The sequence below is a fragment of the Scyliorhinus torazame genome, chromosome 5 (assembly GCF_047496885.1).
Source record: "Scyliorhinus torazame isolate Kashiwa2021f chromosome 5, sScyTor2.1, whole genome shotgun sequence".
NCBI classification, from domain to species: Eukaryota; Metazoa; Chordata; class Chondrichthyes; order Carcharhiniformes; family Scyliorhinidae; genus Scyliorhinus; species Scyliorhinus torazame.
Genome location: NC_092711.1, coordinates 258,590,599 through 258,613,136, shown reverse-complemented (window position 1 = coordinate 258,613,136; position 22,538 = coordinate 258,590,599). Strand labels below are relative to the sequence as shown.

Genomic DNA, 22,538 nt, shown 5'->3' with positions numbered 1-22,538 from the left:
CAGTTACAGGACAAATCAGTTCCTGAACTTGTGCCTTTTTCTAAGAGAACTTTTCACAGACGTTTGATCCACGGACGAGGATATGAACTGATGGTTGAGCTCACTGACTGATTATTTAAATACATTGGAATGCTTTTTAATATATATTTTAAATTAAAACTAGGCCTCTGCAGCAGGGTAATTTTCTTTCTTTTTATTATTATATTTCATTCATATGTAATTTTTGAATAAACAAGCAATGTACCTCAACTGAATTTCAGTGTGGCCAATAAAGTGAAATTGAATTGATGCTACCAAACCGGGTGAATGTGTGATTATTTTCAGTTGCATGAAGATTGAACGGAAAGCCTTGTGGTTATACAGTGTTTTTCATGGCTTCTCAAAGCACTTTGCAACCAATGAAGCACTTCTGAACTGCAGTCACTGCTGTAATGTAGCCAATTAGACACTAAGTTCACAAACAATAAAGTAATAATGGCTAGATAATCTTTTCTTGCGGTGTTGATCAAAGAATAAATATTGGCCAAGGCGCCAGGGATAACTCTCCTACTTCTCTTCAAAGTAGCCTCTTGGGATCTTTTACATTCACCCAAGCAGGTTATGGTTTAACATTTGATCTGAAAGACAGCACCTTCTTTAGTACAGCACCCCCTCAGATCAAACCCTTTTGATTTTTGTGCACAGGTCCTGGAGTGGGATTTGAACCCAGAACTATGCGACTCACAGGCTGCCAACTGAGCCATAGCTACATGTAATAGGTCTCAGTCACGCCGTCAGTCTCACCGTCACCGTATGCATCTCTCTTGGTAGACTGACTGATTTCCAGTGCTTTTGGCTCTATCAGTTTGCGGGCACTGGTGCTGGGTGTTCCTTCCCAGCCTTCCTCCCATCCAGTTGTGTGCCATTTTCTCCTGCAGGGTGAGAATTAGTGAACTGCCATTGAAGTGAAAAGTGCCCATGCCTGGGGATTCAGCATATCATACATATGCTGAGGAACAGGAAAGAGGGAAGATGCATACAGGATTGGGAACAGTTCAACAGAAAGAGTGTGAAGCGAGGAAAGAGTCAGAACCAAAAGCTGTTGGTGAATCATCAGGCAACACTACACCAACAATTACTCTATTTCCAAAAACATACAGACACTTTTTGCCTCCTTGGGATTGGTGATAAAGAACGTGATACAGAGGAAGGAGGAGAAAATCAGTTGGGAAGATCAGCCATACCGCCTCCTTTTCCAAATACTTTCATCACCCTCTTCAGTTAACCAACCCTTGACTCCTTTGTATTTTCTAACTATTCCAACTTTCATTTCTTTCCAAAGGTTCTTGAAAATAAGTGATGAAGTTCCAAATTCCTCAAATGAGACACCGTCCCCATCCCAAAGCATTGAAATAGCGCAAATCAAAGTTATAAATGATACTTCCTGAGATTATTTTACAATATTCCTTCTTGACCTCTCTGCAGATTTCAACATAGTTGACTACATCTACTGCTTCCATTGCCCAATGTCATGCCCAAGAATGGCATGTCATAGTCTGAACTTTAAACAAAATGATATTCTAAATAGAGTGGACAAAAAGGCTGGAATAGATGGTCACCCATCTTCTTTTGTGAATTAGAATGTCTCCCCTCTTTCAAGAGGGAACAAAAGGACATTCCAGGATGATATGTGTCGATACCCTTCCCAGAAACCAGTCAAAAGGGCATTATCTAATATGAATGGGTCATTCTAAAACAAAGACACTGACTGTGTTAAATCCTCAGGAGATGTTAGCGCAAAGAACTGGATGTATAATCAAAATGAAAACCCCACCATATTTGAAAAAAGGCTTTGAACTTGTGAAAAGCCACATGGGGGCATTGTCTGCTTTTAAAAATCAACTTGGAGCAGTTTTTTGGGTAGTTCCGTTAAAATGTCATTGTTCCATTGGTTGCCATTGCTATTGATTCAGCCATTTTGTGACCCACACTTGGAAAAACTGCAAGGCATCAGGCAGCAAGACCACAAAACCAAAATGAGACCCAACCTCCTAGAAATTTGGCTTCAAGAAGCCACACAGCATGCTGAGAATCCTTTGATTTACAAAACTTTCACTTCAACTTTAGAGCATAAAAACCATTCAAGGAAGTACAAGCCTGCCATATGGAACACCAGAGTTCATAAATCCGTGACTGAAATAACTATAATCGGTAAACGCACACAAACCTGTACTGAATTATTTAATTGGGGAACACACTCCAAGGGTATGAAAAAACACACCTCCTTCTGTGGTGAATGTATAATTACTGATAATTCACCAGTGCACTGTTATGTTATTAACCCTGTGGGCTCTACCTATAGGCCATTGTGTGGCCTCACCCACAGGGGATATATCGGGGCATGTACGGGCTTCGCCCATGGCTCCACCCCTTTTACAGGAAGTATAAGAGCTGCTGACCTGTGGGGCCGCCTTCAGTGTTGTACCGGTCACAGGCAGGCTCAGTTCTAAGCTGATTAAAACCACGGTTTACTTCTCCACGTGTCTTCGAGTGAATTGATGGTCGCATTACCTTCATACGAAATATACTGAAATGAGGCAGTAAGGGAACACCCACATTTTATCTGTGATGCCAGGACAAGGGAATTATTCTTTCTTGGTTCCATATCTGATTGTAGTCAGAGCATGTCAAGTAAAGGCTTTTCTTCTCTCCTCTATATTAGCACGTCTGAAGACCGCAGGATCTTGTCTCCCACTATCTCCTAGGAGAAAATATGTTGGGTGCATAGCTTGTTTTCGGAGATTCCACAGACTCACAATCTGTGGTATTGTACCTTCAGGTACAATTACAGGAAGTTGCAGTTTAGGTCACAATGAGTATTTGATTCTGTTCCAATGATGAATTCCTTAGCAGTTTAAACTTTTTTAAAAATAAATGTTTTATTAAAGTTTTTCCATTCAGGGTTTTTACATAACAAAAATAGAAATACAGATGGTAATAAAAAATAACAATAAGCATAGCCCAAAGCTTACAATAAAACTAATTGCAAAACAGAAAAAACATTTTTTTTAAAACAGAACAAGGTGGGTTTTGTCTCCATGTCCAACTCACATTATATCAACAGTAGCAGCCCCCCCCCCCCCCCCACACACACATCTGAACCCCCCCCCTCCCCCCAGGATGTTGCTGCTGCTGACACTTACTGCTCCCCTAGAAAGTCAAGGAAAGGTTGCCACCTCCGGAAGCCCCCATCAAGGACTCTCTCAAGGCGAACTTTATTCGCTCCAGGCTGACAAACCCCGCCATATCGCTAACCCAGGCCTCCACGCTCGGGGGTTTCGGGTCCCTCCACATTAACAAAATCAGCGAGGCAAAGGCCAGTACCTCGGCCTCTTTCACTTCCTGCACACCCGGATCCTCCGCCACCCCAAATATCGCTACTGTTGGACTCGCCTTCACCCGAGCATCCAAAATCCTAGACATCACCCTCGCAAACCCTTGCCAGAATTCTTTAAGCGCCGGGCATGCCCAAAACATCTGGGCATGGTTCGCCGGACTCCCTGCACACCTCAGGCACCTGTCCTCCACCCCTAAAAACCTACTCATTCTTGCCGCTGTTATATGCGCCCGATGTACCACCTTAACTGGATTATACCGAGCCTGGCACATGATGATGAGGAGTTCACCCTGCCCAGGGCATCGGCCCACAGGCCCTCATCCAGCTCCTCGCCCAGCTCCTCCTCCCACTTATCCTTCATCCCTCCCCACTGAGGCTTCTTCTACCTCCTGCAGCTCCTGATATATGTCCGACACATTCCCCTCCCCTACCCAGACGCCAGGCACCACCCTATCCTGGATCCTACGTGGGGGCAGCAGCGGGAATGTCCCCACCTGTTTTCTAAGGAAGTCCCGAACCTGAAGGTACCTGAACGCATTCCCCGGGGACAGGCCGAACCTTTCCTCCAGCGCCTGCATGCTGGGGAAAGCCCCATCTATAAACAGGTCCCCCATCCTCCTAATACCTGCCCTATACCAACCTTGGTACCCCCCATCCATCCTACCCGGAGCAAATCTGTGGTTATTCCATTCACACAGAGGCCCCCTCCTCTCCCCTGTGTCTCCTCCACTGCCCCCAGATCCTCAGTGCCGCCGTCACCACTGGACATGAGGTTTATCGCGCCAGCGAGAACGGCAGCGGAGCCGTAACAAGTGCCCCTAGACTGGAGACTCTATATGACGCCGCCTCCAACCGCCCCCTCCTCCATCATCCATTTTCTAATCATGGCCATATTGGCCGCCCAGTAATAACTTCAGAAGTTCGGCAGACTCACAGGGTTTTATTCGCCCACACAAATCCCGTAACAATCTTATTCACCCGCTTAAAGAAGGACTTGGGGATGAAAATGGGGAGGCACTGAAATATGAAGAGGAACCTGGGGAGAACCGTCATCCTCACAGTCTGCACCCGTCCCGCCAGGGAAAGCAGGAGCACATCCCACCTTTTAAACTCTCCCTCCATCTGCTCCATGAGCTGAGTTAAGTTGAGCCTATGCAGGGCATCCCAGTTCCTGGCCACTTGTTGTATCCCCAAGTACTGAAAGCTACTCTCCACTATCCTGAGCGGGAGTTCCCTCAGCCTCTCCTCCTGGCCCCTAGCGTGGACCACGAACAGCTCACAATTCCCCACGTTCAACTGATACCCGGAGAACCTCCCAAAGTCCCCCAGGATCCACATGACCTCCCCCAGCCCTCTAACGGGTCCGAAATATACAATAGCAGGTCATCCGCATAGAGGGAGACCCGGTGTTCCTCCTCTCCGCGCACCAGCCCCCTCCAATCCCTCGAAGTCCTGAGCGCAATGGCCAACGGCTCAAATGCAGTGCAGCCTGAAATATTCCGACCTTGGCCGGTTTGTGGACACACTCGCTACAGGGGCCTGGTACAGCAGCTTGACCCACCCTATAAATCCCTCCCCGAATCCAAACCTGCCTAGCGCCTCCCACAGATACTTCCACTCCACCCTGTCAAAGGCATTCTCCGCGTCCATCGCAGCCATCACCCCTCCCTTCCCCCCCCCCCCCCCCCCCCTCCGACGGCATCATGATGATATTCAGGAGCCTCTTCACGTTCGTGTTCAGCTGCCTGCCCTTAACAAAACCCGTCTGGTCCTCCCCAATCACTCCCGGGACACAGTCCTCTATTCTGGTGGCCAGAATTTTTGCCAACAGCTTGGCATCTACGTTCAGGAGCGATATCGGCCTGTAGGACCCACACTGAAGTGGATCCTTCTCCTTCTTCAGGATGAGCAAGATCAATGCCTGCAAAATTGTCGGAGGGAGAGTCCCTTTCTCCTTTGCCTCATTGAAGGTTCTCAGCAGGAGCGGGCTCAGCAGCTCCGAGAACTTCTTATAAAATTCTACGGGGAAACCGTCCGGGCCCGGGGCGTTGCCCGTCTGCATGCCTGTCAGCCCCCTGACTATCTCCTCCAACTCAATCGGGGCCCCCAGTCCCTCCACCCGCTCTGCTTCCACCCTTGGGAACCTCAGCCGGTCCATGAACTGCCTCATCCCTTCCCCCTCCCTGGGCGGTTCTGACTCGTATAACCTCCCGTAGAACCCCCTGAAGACTTAATTAACCCTCTCTGGGCTTAGCACCATGTTGCCTTCCCTATCCCGCACTCCCCCAATCTCTCTGGCCACCTCCCTCATGCGCAGCTGGTGCGCCAGCATCCTGCTCGCCTTCTCCCCATACTCATAAACAGCCCCCTTCGCTTTCCTCAGCTGCGCCTCCGCCTTTCCCGTGGTCAGCAAGTCAAACTCCGCCTGTAATTTCCGGCACTCGTTCAACAACCCCCCCACTCTGGGGCCTCCGCGTACCTCCTGTCTACCCTGAGTATCTCTCCCACCAGCCTCTCCCTCTTCGCCCTCTCCTTCTTCTCTCTGTGGGACCTAATGGAGATTAACTCTCCCCTAACGACCGCCTTCAGAGCCTCCCAAACCACTGCCACCGTCACCCCTCCTGTGTCGTTCACTCCCACATAATTCTCAATACTCCTCCTTATCCGCCCGCACACCTCTTCGTCCGCCAGCAGCCCCACATCCAGTCGCCAGAGAGGGCGCTGACCCCGTTCCGCTCCCAGTCGCAGGTCCACCCAGTGCGGGGCATGGTCTGAGACCGCAATAGCCGAGTATTTTATCCCCTCCACCCTCGGGATTAGCGCCCTACTCAGCACAAAGAAGTCTATTCGCTGTGGTAATACCTGGTATTGCGGTACCTAAGAGGTGGATGACCATTGGTTAGACCCAGGAGTCTACCATTGGCTGTTGTACATAGCTCCGCCCTGAGAGGCGGAGTATAAGAACCGGTGCCGTCCCAGCAGCCTTCACTTTCTGTATCAAAGCTGCTGGGGAAGAGTTCTAGCAGATTAAAGCCTTCAATTATGAATCACTTCGTCTTGAGAGTAATTGATTGCGCATCAATTTAATCTGCTACAACTTCAGTTGGAAGGATGGATCTCCGTATCAAACCGGAGTGCCTTCAGCTCAGACCCCACGCGGACAACTCTGCTGCTATTTTCAAACATTGGCTGGCGTGCTTTAAGGGCTACCTCAACACGGCCGCCGACACCCCCACAGAAGGACAAAAGATGCATCTCCTACGCTCACGTGTCAGCCCTGGGATCTACCCTCTTATCGAGGAGGCGGAGAATTATGCTGCCGCGATCGAGCTGCTAGAAGGACATTATATCCGCCCTGTAAACCAGGTCTACGCTCGTCACCTGCTGGTGACTAGGCAGCAAAGCCCCGAGGAAACGTTGGACGATTTCTACCGGGCGCAGCTGGTGCTGGGCCGAAACTGTGGCTGCCCGCCAGTTTCGACCGTCCTGCTGGCCCTACGGTCCAGGAATCTCCCAGTCTCCCGCTGGCAGGAGGTCCTCCCGGTGGCCCTCCACTCCATCCGGTCACTGCTCTATACAACTACAAATCAGACACCTCATGAACGTCTCCTTGTTTTCCCCAGGAGAGGCGGGGTATAAGAACCGGTGCCGTCCCAGCAGCCTTCACTTTCTGTATCGAAGCTGCTGGGGAAGAGTTCAAGCAGATTAAAGCCTTCAGTTATGAATCACTTCGTCTTGAGAGTAATTGATTGCGCATCATTCGCGAATAGTCTTTATGGACATGGGAGAAAAAGGAAAACTCCTTCGTCCTTGGCCACGCAAACCTCCAGGGGTCCACTCCCCCCATCTGGCCCATGGACTCCCACAAGGCTCTGGCCGCCGCTGGCCTCTTTCCCAACCTGGACTTGGAATGATTCAAGCTCGGATCCAAGTCCGTATTAAAGTCCCCTCCCATTATCATGTGGCTTATCTCCAAGTCCGGGATCCTACCCAACACGCGCCTCACGAAGTCCGCATCGTCCCAGTTCGGGGCATATACATTCACTAACACCACCCGGGCCCCCTGCAGCTTGCCACTCACCATTATATACCTGCCCCCCTTGTCCGCCCTGATACTCTCCGCCTCAAATGCCACTCGTTTACTGACTAAAATGGCTACTCCTCTGGTCTTGGAGTCTAACCCTGAGTGAAACACCTGTCCCACCCATCCTTTCCTCAGCCTCGTCTGGTCAGCGAGCTTTAAGTGTGTCTCTTGCAACATGGCCACGTCCGCCTTCAACCCCTTCAAATGCGAGAACACGCGGGACCGCTTGACCGGCCCATTCAGGCCCCTCACGTTCAACGTGATCAGCCTGGTCGGGGGGGTTGACCATCCCCCCATCCCGCCGACTAGCCATCTCCCTTTTTTGGCCAGCTGCATGCCCCTGACTCCCTCCTCCAGCTCTCCCCTCGGCGGCCCCCCTGCCCGACTCTCCATCCATACCCCTCCCCTGGCTCCCCTTCAGTTAGCAAAGCACCCCCTCCCCCCCCCCCCCCCAGGCCCCCCCCCCCTCCCCCTCGCCAAGCATCCACTTAGCTCTGGTTTCCCCCCATTGTGCTTCCGTGAGTCAGCTCAACCATGCTGACCCCGGCCGCTCCAGCCTCTATATACCAACCCTTAACTTGTTGCCTCCTTCGGGCCACCCTCCCTCCCTCCCCCGCAGGGTAGAGGGGCAAGTGTCATCTGGGACCTCCCCGTGCGCCAGACATCCCGTCCCGGGCGTTTCCCGCCCCCTAGCACCAAACACCTGGAAAACAAAACACCACAACAAAACCACCAACCAAACTAGGGCAGACAAGCCCATAAAGTTATGCTTTACCCGCCGTCCTCCCCTTGGTCCCTCCCCACCCGCACATTTCACCCCGTTACAACTGTCCCTTAGTTCAGGTCCAACTTCTTCTGCCTGATGAACGACCACGCCTCATCCGGCATATCAAAATAGTGGTGCCTGTCCTGGTATGTTACCCACAGTCTCGCCTGGTGCAGGAGCCCAAACATCACCCCTTTACTGTGGAGGACCGCCTTAGCCCAGTTGAAACCTGCATGCCTCCTCGCCAGCTCAGCTCCCAGGTCCTGGTAAATTCGGATCTCGCCATTCTCCCACTTACTGCTCCGCTCTCTCTTCGCCCACCGTAGGACCCGCTCCCGGTCTGCCAAGCGCTGAAACCGTATCACTATCGCCTTCGGTGGCTCGTTTACCTTTGGATTTCTGGCGAGAAACATGTGCACCCCATCCAGCTCCAAGGGCCCCACACCCATCAACGTCCCCAACATTGTGGCCACGTACGTGCTCGCGTCCGCCCCCTTCGCTCCTTCGGGAAGGCCCAGGACCCGCAGATTATGGCTCCGAGACCTATACTCAAGGTCATCCAGCCTCTCCTGCCATCTCTTATGGAGCACCTCAGCGCCTCCACCTTCATCGCCAGGCCCAGGATCTCGTCCTCGTTCTCCGGCACCTTCCTCCTCACCTCCTTGATCTCCTTCTCCTGCGCCTTCTGGGTCACCACAATTCTTTCCATGGAGGCCAGCATCTCTGTTTTCAGATCTCTGAAGCAGTTTTTAAGGAGCTCCTGCTGTTCTCTGGCCCGCTGGGCCCACACCTCCCGATCTTCTCCGGCCGCCATTCTGTCCTCCCGGACCTTCTCGACCTTCTTCCCCGCGTTCGCGCGTCTGCCGGCTCCGCTCCTGGTTCTCTCCATGCACAACCGGGGGGAATCTCTCCCACGTCCGTTCCTGCGCCGGTCCCTCCCGTCAATTACCGCCGCCGGCCCGAATAAACGATCCCAGCGGGAGCTGCTGTTCGTGCGACCTAGCAGGTCATGGCCGCTACCGGAAGTGTCCTAGCAGTTTAAACTTGCTCGTGTGGTATAATGTGATCCTGTTCAGCTGTATTTCGAAGGAGACCAGAAGGATTGGGACACATGTTGGACATGACTGCTAATTCTGGACAGCAGGGATTATTTCGAAGGAGACCAGAAGGATTGGGACACATGTTGGACATGACTGCTAATTCTGGACAGCAGGGATTATTTAGCTAAAGCAGTATTTAATTAACTTCTACTGAAAAACTCAGGCTGCAGACAGGGATTGAAACTCTCCCACTTTTTCGCCATCCTGCCATGTCCCTCATCATGTGGAGAGGGCTCCATGTGTTGGCCTCCTGGCAATGCAATGTTAAGCAGCATATAGTTTTTCTTTTCGCATGTGCAGTAATCACCATGCCAGGCAATAGCTTCTGCAATGGCTAAATAGAATTGTCTGAACCCTCTGTTGAATTTTGTCAGGAAGCAGCCTTCAATGATGTGAGTCATTGATTGGGGTGCACCACAGCTGCAGTCCGCTTTCCCTACAAGGCCCCAATTGTGCCGATTTCCTGCACAAAGGCGTTGGCCAGTGTGGAAATGGTTGAAATTGTTGGCACACAGTGAGTCACTATTATGTGGGACGCTCAGAGTGGAATGTTTGGGAGAAAGCCACTAGACTCGTGAAGGCCATGGATTTGTTGATTGAGTACTCCAACGGTCTGCTCAATACAAACTCGAGTTGACCGATGGTTGACTACCTGTCATATGGTTCAGTCTCTGTGCATGATACGTGCAGGAGGGAATCTTCCAGTTCCGTTGTGTCTGAGTGGGTGTCCTCTGGATGCTCCGGTTCCCTCCCACAGTCCAAAGATGTGCAGGTTACGTGGATTGACCATGCTAAATTGCCCTTTCGTGTCCAAAGATGTGCAGGTTACAAGGATAAGGCGGGGGAGTGGACCTAGGTAGAGTGCTCATTCAGAGGTCAGTGCAGACTCGATGGGCCTCCTTCTGTATTGTAGGAATCCTATGGTTCTATGGTAAAGGAAATGTGTCCGCAGCTAACTCTGCCTGGAACAGGTCACTATTATTGGCATTCATTATTAAATTCACCAGCAGCAAAGTAAACCTCTGAACTCTAGCAACGTATAATGATTACTCCTCTCCCCTGATCCTTTGGGCAATAGTCACAACTCCAAGCGAAACTGACACATTTTGATATTGACATTCTGAATCTAGGCATTATTGGGTTAATAGAATCACATTGTCTTGAGGGAAAATAAAATTCCATGAAGAGTTAGCTAGGAAACAGTCTGGTAATCCACGTAACATTTAATATGACTAATTTCTCTTTTTGCAATCCATTAAAAGTGCATGAAAAGTTTTAGGCTTCCAGTAATTGCCTCAAATTACCACCGCACTGTCTTTCGAAGCTCTCTTAATTATTTTAGACGTTGAGCCAACTTTCAAACAAGGCACGTTATATTTGTGCCTTGAACAATGACTAAGAAAGTTAGCTTGATATGCAAATTGCTAGAACATTATATCAAATAAGTTCACGCCCTCCTTCTGTACGGATAGCTTAAGTTCACGGATATTAACAGTCTTGGAGATACGGAAGCTTTTTCACTCAGAGTTCCCTGAACACACAATTACTGTTGTGATGAATTTGAGTCTTTCACTTCCAACTTTACTTATCAAATCAATGAAGATCTATGGCTCTCTTCTGGTAAGTATCTTTCACAGTCATGCTTATCAAAGGTAGTGAAGTGTTTGCTTTTCAAGTTTGTGTCGAAATGTTCTTTCTGGTGAGGATCTGGCAGGATAAAACACGTTTCTGTAGGTTCCAAGAGAACTGGTAAGTTGGCCCATTTTCTGTATTAAACAGGGAAACAAATGTAAAAGTATTCCTCAATGTTTTCAAATGGTTCCTCAATGGTTTCAAATGAAATGTTGCAAAGTTCAACATGGGAGGTTATTTCACCCTGCCTGGTGAAAACTGAGGCTGTGGTAAATTAAAATTGCCCGCCCTAAAGCTGGTCGGAGCTGATCATAGGGGATTTTATGTGTTACTGTTGTACAAATACAGCAAAGTCCTTAGTCGCGTCTGTACATTGGGTCACAATAACTTTATTAACATTCTACATTATCGGACACCATTTACTAACCATTTAAACGCCAAAATGAAAACAGAAAATGCTGGAAACAGTCAGCTGGTCAGGTAGCATCTGATAGGGAAATATAATTCATGTTTCAGGTCAATGACCTTTCATTAGTTCTGATGAAAGGTCATTGACCTGACACCTTAATTATATTTCTCTCATCACAGATACTTCCTGTCCTGCTGCTTATTTCCAGCATTTTCTGTTCTTATTTTAGATTTCCATCATTGCCGGTATTTTGCATTTGTTACTTGCTATGACTGATCAGGGTTGTCTGATATTATGGTCTCGAGTGATCTTAACTTCATATTTAACTTATGTTATATCTGACCTGGGAATGTTTAGGACATGTTAAAGTAAGCTTTACCCTGAATCTAATCCTTGCTGCTCCTTGTCACTTATTGGAATAGTATAAAGGATAATTACTCAGCGTCCATCTGTGTGTACTTCGCCTGGAATGCTAACAATGAGTACTAAAAGTCAATTCTACAACAAGACTATTTTTAATCGTGATAATAGGTGTCACAATCAGATTTTGTGGGCCTGTTCCGAGACGCAACGAGGTCGGTAAAGCTAGCAACAAACCTCTGGCAAGATTTACAATGCTCGTTATGCTTTGCGAGATCTAATGAGATCTCGTGACGTGATATGATCTGGATCCTGCCCACAATGGGCGGGTCCAAATTTGCATGTTTCAATGTGCAGTTAAGCTCATTTAAATGTGTTCGTGCCTGAGTTACCCAATGTGCCGAACCTAACGGCCTCACCTCAGAGCCCTGAGGTGATGCAATTTAGCACTGGTTTCCACCAGGTGGACCAGGTGTGCCAGCACTTGGGGGCATCTCCCAGGTGATGGGGCCCCCCCCCCAGGTGATCGGGCTCTGGGCAGGGCAGTACCCTGACACTCTTAATGCCACCAGGGCACCATGGCACTGCCAGACTGTCACACTGGCAGTGCCATTTGGGCACCCTGGCAGTGGCACCTGGCTGGCAATGCCAAGGGTGGCATCTTGCCCATGCCGGGGATCAGGTCGGGGGGTGCCCTGCCATTATGAGGTGGGGTGCAGAGAGCTCGAGGACCCTCTAATTGGTAAGTTGGGGCGGCGGGGGGTCCAGAGATCGGAGCACCATTTAAAAATGCCGCCCCAATCTCTTCCTGCACCATCGAGCTAAGCTTGTTAGTGCAGGAAATTAGCCTAAGTGCGGCCTCAGTGGGGCGTTCCTCGCCGATGAAGCAGAGTCCCGCTTAATAGCAGGGTCGTTCTCGGCACTGCAAGCACTGGGAAAGACCGGCTAAACGCGTCCAAAATGGGACTCTGTTTCACACCCGTTAAATCGAGCCCAATGTGTTTCCTTCCTGTCCATAATCAGTGTGTTTTGTGATTTTTTTCCACACAAAGTGATCATCCCAATTTAAATCAATTCAGCAAAAAGCCTTTTGTGAATTTCAAAGTTAGGAAAGTTATTTGTTATCACACAGTTGCCCTTGAGGTTTAAAAACATGACATCTCACCTGACTCATCCACACCATCACTCACACAAATTTAAATACAGATAATATTTAAATAGCTGCATGTCCTGCCATGTGTCACCCAGAGGCTGGATTTCCACTAACTGTGCAGCCACCATCTCCAGCCTGCGAGGGTGCAAGCTGATTGGGTGGCCTCCTGTCAGACTGACAGGAGGCAATGATGTGAGGGTCATCCTGCTTACAAGGACCATCCCCCCCCCCCACTCCAGTGGCCAAAGCCACCACAAAGCCCAGTGATTTGGGGAAGTCTGATCTCACCGCAAGTAACCCAGCGGCTATACCCTTGTGAGAGCTATTCCTCTGGGACCAGTGACACAGATCCTCAGGGGCAACCCTAACTAAGGAGATGCCTGCATCAGCAGTGATAGGCCTGACTGTGTACCAATCACCCTGAGATTGCCCTAATCAGTGGGAGTTCATGAGCTGCCTCATCCAGGCAGGAGTCAGACAATCGCAGTAGATCTTTGAGGACAAATACTCTGCCCTCCCCACAAGTGATTATCAGTCTCCTGCACTGTACGGAGCATGGGCAACCGCACCCTTCCCATGGCAGGAGCAATATCAGGGCTGTGCTCATGCTGCCACCACATGAGAAAGATTCACCACCAATGATGTCAACTCAGTGCCCACCCTAGACCTGGTCATCACTGAAATGAGAAACTATCAAGAAGTCACAGGCCCTGCACCCCATTAAGGCGTTGGCCATCGCCTGAGAGCCTTCCTCTGCCTCCTTCGGGGTTCCCCCATTGTGCCTTCCTCGTCGTCTTCCCCATCAGAAGAGATGTGCTGCTCATCCATTTCCTCCTCTGCCAGCTCCTCAGCCCAGTGCAGTTCCAGGTTGTGGTGGGCACAGCATACTACGATGATGCACAAAACCCTTTGGTGGCAATGCTGCAGGGCTCCACCTAACTGGTCCAGGAACCAGAACTGCATCTTCAGAGTGCCAATTGTCTGTTCTGCCAATGCACGAGTTGGAGCATTAGTCTTACTATACCACGTCTCTACTGAACACTGTGGCCTCAGCACAGGTATCATCAACCATGTTCTGAGGGGTACCCCTTGTCTCTGAGGAGCCAACCGTCTAGCCGCTGGGCTCACTCAAATATCTCCGGTATCTGAGAGCAGCCAACGATGTAGCTGTCGTGGAAGTTCCCCGGGAACCTAGCACACACCAGCAGGATGTGCTTGGCAGACGATCTGGACATTCGAGACGTGGAAGCCATTGCGGTTTATGATGGGGAGATCTTGACATCATGCGGTATGGAAATGCACGTGTGAGCAGTCTATGGCTCCCTGGATTTGTTGGAAGCCAGTTATGTGGATGAACCCCATGGCTCTGGCATCCCAGCTAACTTGGTCCCGGTCAAACTGAATGTAGTTATACCCTCCAATGAAGTGTGCGTCGGTGACCTCCCTGATACACTTATGTGCAGACGCTTGGGAGATGCCACAAATATCACCGGTGGAGCCCTTAAAGGAGCCACTTATAGGGCGGCTGTGACCTTCAAGGTAACAGGCAGTGGGTAGCTTCTGAGGCCATGTGGCACTAACTCATGCAGAACCTGAATGACCATGTCTCTGAACATCCTGCACATCAGGAAGCTCCTCCTGCACTGGTTCTCACTCATTTCCAGGTACGTCATCCACCATCAGTAGACACTGGCTGGGTGATGCTGCTTCTGAACGACTGACCACTCCCTATGTTGCAGCCTTGGGAACTGAGCATGTTTTGCCAACCCCTCCTCCTCTTGTGTCTGCTCATATGTCTGTGCGGCCTCGCATTAATGCTTGCATCATCTCTCCGGCCTCACGGCTAGTAGAATAGCTACCAACACTAGAGGCTCCATGAGCATATCTGTACAATAACTGAAAGGAGAGAAAGAGAATGAATGACCATTGAGGATTCTTGTTCATGCCCTGAGCTATTGCCCATCCAGCCCCTGGAACATCCTATCCATGGTCAGTGACCACTGTGCTTGCCTTCTCATTGAGCTCCACTCTCTGACTATCTCGCCCTCTCAGTGCATCCTGAGGGCAAATCTAAGAATTCACGGAATTGGGAGCTCATCATGGAAAGGGTTAACTCGTGAGTGCCAATCAGTGGTACCAGCTTACATCACAACTAAGTGACTGAGCATAATTAGCTATCCATTAAGTCTAAGGAATGTTAATGGGTAAGTGGGTTCCCTCCTGTGGCTTAGTGGTATGGCCGCTGAAATGGTAAATCACAAACCTAAAGCAATGCTCGATTCCCACCAGGGTAGATGGTAACATCATCCTGTGCTAGGCATGGATGAGCTGAAGAATTAACAAGTGTCCACCCATCTCAGCTCCATCGTCCTTGGGGGGATTTCAACTGCACCCTCGGGGTCAGGATCCACACCAGGAACCAGCATCGTACGCTAGTGGTGGTGAATTTCAGTGGAGCCGATTCCTCCACTTGGTGGACGTCTGCCAACATCTCTAGCGTATTCAATTACATGTCGCCTGGTGTCGGAGCATCCATAATCGACTGCCGTTACATTTTGAAGGCGTTAATGTCCTGTGTTCCTTTGTCTTCTGTGCAGCAGGTGCTTTGCTTGGACCACCGTCTGCTGTGGGAGGAACTAATTCCATTCTGCGCTCGGGCAGGGTCTGCCTACTGGCACTTTAACAACCTGATGCTGGAGGACGAGCGGTTCCTGTACTCGTTTCGCCGCTTCTGGGCCGTCTGGAGAATGAAGCGGGGAGGCTTCCTCCTTGAGGCTATGGTGGGACATGGTCAAGACTCACGTCCATGTCTTCTATCAGGAGTATGTGAGCGGGTCAACAAAGAAGTGGAATCCAGGATCGAGGAGTTGGAGAAGGAGGTTTGTGACCAGGAGTCACATCTTGGTCAACCCGATGAGGGCCCCACCCTGCAGCTGGCTTATGAAGAGAAGAAGGGCGTGACGAGTGACCTGCAGCTTGGAGGGTCCCAAGGCGCATATGTGAAGTGGCGGATCCAGTTCCTGAAAGATCTGGACCATGGTTACCCCTTCTTCTACTCGCTGGAAAAAAGTCATTGGGTCTGTCAGCAGCTCCTTGCACTGCTGGCCGACGATGGATCTCTTGTCTCAGATCTGGAGGGCATCAGGGCTCACGACCGAAACTCTACACTGCTGTTTTCTCTACAAATCTGTCAAGTGAGGATGTTTGCAGAGTTTTGGGGGAGAGCTCCTGTCGCAGGCTGGCCTGGATGTCCCTATCAGCCTGGAAGTTGGAAGATCACCTCCAAGTCTCTCACCATCCTGATTTGGAAATTTATCACCGTTCCTTCACTGTCACTGGGTCAAAATCCTGGAAATCCCTCCCTAATAGCACTGTGGATGTACCTACACCTCATAGACTGCAGCGACTCAAGAAGCAGCTCACCACCACCTGTCGAGAGAAATTAGGGATGGGCAATAAATGTTGGCCTCGTCAATGAAGCCAACATCCCATGAATGAATAAAAAAGAGAAAGCTAAGGAGAGATTTGATAGACGTGTCTGAAGTCATGACTAGTTTTGATACTGTAAACAAGGGGTAACTGTTTTCAGTGGTAGGCGTGTTGAAAAACAGAGGATGCTGATTTAAGGAAATTGGCAAAAGAACCAGGAAAAAAACACTTCCACAGAGAGTTGTTATGATCCTGTGTGCACAGTCAGAAAAGATTGTGGAGGTAGATTCAATAATGAAAGGCACCATAGTTCATGAAAGCCATGGGCTACTCTTTCCTTTTGAGAGAGAGCTGCCTGGTGGTGATTTAACTTGAGGGCCACCATACCTCAGGTGAGGGGCAAGGTTGAGAAGGTAGGGCCTTCAGAGATAACCTCAGATGGTACAGGAATTAAACCCACACTGTTGGCATTGCTTCACATTATGAACCAGCCAGCTATCCACCTGAGCGAAACGACTCCCAGATTCAATGACAACTTTCAAAAGGGAATTAGTTAAATATTTGGAAAAAAAAGTTAGCCCACAGTGAGGGAGCAATGGCGTGGGACTAATCAAATAGCTCTTTTAAAAATGTGTCACAGGCAGAATGGGCTGAATGGCCTCCATCTCTGCTTGAATCATTCTATTATAATGTGCAGCAATTATTATTCTGTTTTTTGAAGTTCGAGGATGTTGTGTTGGCCCATGATATATTTCTGTAGGCTGGAGTTGTTGCTAACTTTCCGGTTGGTTCAATTGCTCTGTTTTATTACCTTTGCTCTTGAGTCGCCAGGTATCTTTATGATACCGCCACGAGGTTCAAGTCCAAGTAATGACCAATAACTCAATACACCAATTAGTAAGATTCAAATCAAAGCACATTTATTATACACAGTAATCGCTACTCATGCACAAATTCTATGTCTAAGCTACTTCTACAACTAACAGGCCTATACTTAACTTCGGACTGGCCCACCAGGTCAAGGGATCAAATGGCCTTTCGTTCGGGTTCTGAGTCTGCGGGATTCGAAGTTGGTATGAATTCGTAGCGAGCATTGAATTAAGACTTACTTCTGTTGGCGGTCACTGCACCGGTCACGGTCAATGTTGGTTTGTGTTGCTGGGTGACCCGGGCAGGACGAAGAGAGAGAGATTTGAACTTGGGGCTTAACTCTTATAGTCCCCAGGGGCTTCCCGCCTTTCGGGGCGGACCCTGTACCTGGTCCTAGGTGATTGGACTTCGTTCCAATCGCTTGGTTCGATTTATCCAATACTGGAGCGGTTCCCTGATCGATGGGCGGTCTTGGGGTGTACGTTAACCTCTTTTGTGTTGGCTCCTGCTGGCGCCGGGGAGTCTGGCTTTGCTTTGTGTGTCCCAAATGTTACTTATTGTTCCCGGGGATTGCTCATCAGTATGTAGATGGCTGCTACATTGTTATGCTGATGGTCGCTGGTATCGATGTTGTCTGGCCTTTTGCAGAGTTAAATACACAGCACACCTGCGCCTGCTGGTTTCTGTCTGTGTTGGCTGACTTTCCCATCAGCCTTTGCCGTTCGCCATTTTAAATCGGGAGTTGGCCAATTTAGGTGGCTACAGAGTACAGAGTGAGTCTCTGATTTCTGGGTTGTGCTAACAGATATTAGGCAGGTAAAGGCTTATTTATAGCAACTGCAATGTCCACTTATATAACTGGTTTTTAATGCTGGGCTAAGGTAAAAATCTAGCATCAAAATACAACAATGTAAAAATATGGCATTTGTTAGTCATTGAATCACTTTGTCAGGCAATGGTACTGTGAAGGATGGTGAGGGAAATGCTGATCTATTTTTAAAAGCGCACCTATTACAATGTGAGAGACAATGCTTTTATGCTGTCAAAAGATGTCACCCTCTGGCATATAAGGCATCGTATAAATCAGAACAATTTCAGTGTTTAACATTGGACAACTGGTTCCTAGCTTCAACACAGTCCTGGTTTAGTTGCTTTCTTCTAATGCTTCATGCTTTTAACTGAAGTAAAAAACAATAATTTCTTAAAGGTTCGGACTGTCAATCACAATCCTGTTTCTGCTCTTAGCTTTGTCCAGCTTCTGAATTAATTAGTTTACAAGTGCCATTCACTACCTGTTCAAACTCCAGTGTTCCATTAACCCTACCCCTGCTGAATTAATTCAACTCTGTAGTTAATGGAACAGGTGTGTCAAGTCTTAGGATTTGTCCATTTGGCACAATGGTGAGACCCAATAGGAAAGCTTAGCTCTGCGTAAAGTAACCCTCCTTCCCAATGTTGACACACACTGCTGTTCATTGAGCTATGAGTGTCAGCAGGAGACAATGAATGGGAGTCTTGGATTGGAATCTCTTTGGAAGTAGAAAAGAGAGTTTCAAGGGGGGTCTGGGATAAGAGAGGACTTAGGGGTAAAAGTTAAAAGGGGACAATTTGGAGAGAACAAATCAGGATACAGACCTGGGGCGAGATTCTCCGACCCCCCGCCGGGCCGGAGCATCGCCGGGGGCTGGCGTGAATCCCGCCCCCGCCGGTTGCCGAATTCTCCGGCACCGGAGACGGGGGCGTGGATTAAACCACCTCTCTTACCGGCGGGACAAGGCGGCGCGGGCGTGCTCCGGGGTCCTGGGGGGGGCGCGGGGCAATCTGGCCCCGGGGGTGCCCCCACGGTGGCCTGGCCCACGATCGGGGCCCACCGATCCGTGGGCGGGCCTGTGCCGTGGGGGCACTCTTTTCCTTCCGCCTTCTCCATGATCTCCACCATGGCAGAGGCAGAAGAGACTCCCTCCACTGTGTATGCGCGGGGATGCCGTGAGCGGCCGCTGATGCTCCCGCGCATGCGCCACCCGGCAATGTCATTTCCGCGCCAGCTGGCGGGGCACCAAAGGCCTTTCCCGCCAGCTGGCGGGGCGGAAATCAGTCCAGCTCGGGCCTAGCCCCTCAAGGTTAGGGCTCGGCCGGTCAAGATGCGGAGGATTCCGCACCTTTGGGGTGGCGCGATGCCGGACTGATTTGCGCCGTTTTGGGCGCCGGTCGGCGGACATCGCGCCGATTACGGAGAATTTTGCCCCAGGTTTTGGAAACAAAATGACAACTGCCAACTTAATAATCTTTATTGGTGTCACAAGTAGGCTTACATTAACACTGCAATGAAGTTGCTGTGAAAACTCCGGAAGGAGATGTAAATTTCTCTCTGGCTGTTGCAAGGAGACAGAGTTGCCAGAGAAACACAATTACAAATCTTCAAGAAGCTGCATAATCTGGAATTCGAGGCTCTGGGAAGCAGCTGAGCAGTTCACAACTGCTGAGCATAGCCCAGGAAAAAGCAGGGAGTGAGTTACAGCACCAGGAGCTGTTGCTTGAAATGCTATGAGAAGGAGGCTGTGCATGTGTTTTTATAAAGTCACGGCGAGTCCACGAGTTGTATCAAAGAAATGTATGTTTATTTACAAGGCTATAATACACAGCTCTCAGTAGATCCCAACCAGGTCTTAACGGTCGGTGCCGAACTGGTCGACATACACAATGTGGAGAGAGCATTCCCTCCCCCTTAACGAGGGAGCTCATACTCCGCAAAGGACACGGTGGAGACAATCACCCCGTAAGTTCCGTGTGGTGGATTTTGACAGTGTTTTTCTTAGAAACCTATTACAATTATTTGGCACAACTCCCAGTATCTGGGTTGGTTTTTCAAAAGCACATTACAATACTACTTCCTGAGTGAGTCTAAACAATGCTAAACGCGCACAGATGGCTACCAGAGCTCGATATGAGTGAGTCATTGATACTGGGCTCCATGAAGTTCCATCGCTTCACGTTGGACATGGACAAGGAAACCTGCCACTGATTACCATGTACCATTTCACACCAACCCAGCTGACAAATCAATAATCCTCCATGTTGACACCACTCGGAAGAAGCGTTAAACATAGAAAGGGTTCACAACATACTTTGGATGGGGATTTCAATATTCAACGTGAAGAGTGGCCCAATGGTACCACCACTGCTTGAGCTGACTGCAAGCTGAAGGATATAGCAGTCTGACTTCCATTAGGTCAGAAGATACATCTGTCCATGACAGCGTTATTAAGAATTATCACTGCTTCGTCTTTGTGGAGACCAAGATGAAGGACACCTCCCATCATGCTAAGTAGGACCTAGTAGCTCAAAACTGATCACCTCTGAGGTACTGTGGGCCTCATCAGCAGCAGATTTGAATAACACCAAAATTAGTAAACTCATGAACAATGAAACCCATTCTCACCAAGCCAGGTGTCTTATGTAAGAAGAGGATGCCTGGAGCAGCAGCAGTCATACCTAAAAATGAGGTGCCAACCAGACTAAACTACAGGACTACATGTATGTTAAGCAGCAATAGTAGAATCCTATCACCAGAACTTAGTGATTCCACAACAAATGGATCAGGTGAAAGGTCAATAATCCTGCCATATACAGGTGTGAATGGTAGTGGACAATAAGCTACAAAGAGCAGAAGGAGGCTTCAAGAACATCCCACCCTCAACAGTAACAGGGCTCTATCTGTACAAATGTTAAAGCATTTTCTACCACCTTCCTCTAGAAGTACTATGTGGATGACCGTTATCAATCTTTCCAAAGGCATTCACCATTACAGATGCCAGTCTTAGCTTAATTCAGTTCGCTGCAAGTGAGATCAAGAGATGGCTAAGTGCACTGAGCACATCAAAGGCAATGACCCTGTAAACCAACCCAGCTGTGGTTCTGAGGACATGTTCTTGTTAACTACCTGCATCCCCAGGTGAGCTGTTCCAGTACAGATATAAAACAGCATTTATTCACCAATATGGAAAATTGACCAGATATATCCTGTCTACAAAAACAAGAGAAAACCTTATCATCCCATGAGTTTACTCCCATTCACCAGTGAAGGAACAAAAGGAGTTGTCAATGCTGTCATCGCATGGCACTTACTAATAGACTGGTCATCGATGCTCTATTTGGGGTCTGCCAGACCCACTTGCCCAAGACTTTATTTCACATGGATACAAGAGCTGACTTCCAAAAGTGAGATGTGATGGTAACTGCCCTTGACATCAGTTAAACATCAGAGAGCTATAAAACTGAAGTCAACGGGGATCAGGGAAATTGTCCATTGATTGGAGTCATAAATGAAGGTGGTTATGGATGTTGCAAACCCATGACCTTAGCCCCAATATAATGATGTTGGAGTTCCTCAGGGCAATGTCCTAGGCTCAGCTGCCCCTCCCATGGGGAGGTGGTGGCGTAGTGGTATTGTCACTAGACTAGTGATCTAGAAACCCAGAGTACTGTGGGGCTCAAGATTCAAATCCCACCACCACATGTGGTGAACTTTGAATTCAATAAAATATCTGGAATTAAATGTCTAATGGTGACCATGAAACCATTGCCGATTGTTTTAAAACCCCATCTGGTTCACTAATTTCCTTTAGGGAAGGAAATCTGCCATCCTTACCTGGTCTGGCCTACATGTGACTCCAGACCCACAGCAATGGGGTTGACTCTGAACTGCCCCTCGAGGTAAATTAGGGATGGGCAATAAATGCTGGCACAGCCTGCGATGCCCATGTCCCATGAACAAATAAAAATAAAACAGTCCCCATATAATAAAGTCAAAAATGGGGCTGTTCACTGATAATTGCAGTGAACAGTTTCATTTACAGTTTCTCAGTTGAAGAAACCATCCATGTCTGCATGTGGTAAGACCTGGGTAATACCCACAGTTGGGCTGTTAAGTGGCAAGTAACATTCTCAGAGAAGGATCATCTCTGACATGAGAGAAATGAACCACTTCCTCTTGCAGTTCAATGCCATATTTGGCCATTAACGACCTGGTGGTCACTATTGGCCAGAAACTCAAGTGGACCAGCCACATAAAGTGGGAACAGGTCAGAAGTTGGACATTCTGCAGGATGCATGGTGGTAACATGCCAAGACTTCTCCAGTGGCACCTTCCAAGCATACAAAATGCACTGCTTGGAAGGACAAAGGTATCAGGTGCTTGGAACTACCACCGCCTCCAAGCCATAAAACATGTTGCTTTGGACGTAGATCTATATTGTCGCTGGATCATATTTTAATAGCATTGTGAGAAGGCCCAAAGCAACAGCAGCTTACATTATTAATAGCAGCTTTAATGGGGAGAAAGTTGTGCAGTGGTACTGTC

At 48.9% G+C, this 22,538-nt stretch overlaps 1 protein-coding gene and 1 long non-coding RNA gene across 3 annotated transcripts in view; one reads left to right on the top strand and one right to left on the bottom strand.

Moving 5' to 3' along the window:
- The first annotated feature begins 10,645 nt into the window (after nucleotides 1–10,645).
- The window catches only part of arhgap36 (Rho GTPase activating protein 36), a 357,338-nt gene continuing 345,445 nt past the window's right edge, over nucleotides 10,646–22,538 (top strand). For both annotated transcript variants that reach the window (XM_072505419.1, XM_072505422.1), the window contains exon 1: nucleotides 10,646–10,946. In XM_072505419.1, coding sequence (XP_072361520.1) covers nucleotides 10,881–10,946 — 66 coding nt within the window. In that variant the 5' untranslated portion in view covers nucleotides 10,646–10,880. The remainder of the gene's footprint in view (nucleotides 10,947–22,538) is intronic.
- Nucleotides 10,841–22,538, bottom strand: part of LOC140421074 (uncharacterized) — a 181,780-nt gene continuing 170,082 nt past the window's right edge. The window contains exon 5 of the long non-coding RNA XR_011946660.1: nucleotides 10,841–11,092. This is a non-coding gene — a long non-coding RNA (uncharacterized lncRNA). The remainder of the gene's footprint in view (nucleotides 11,093–22,538) is intronic.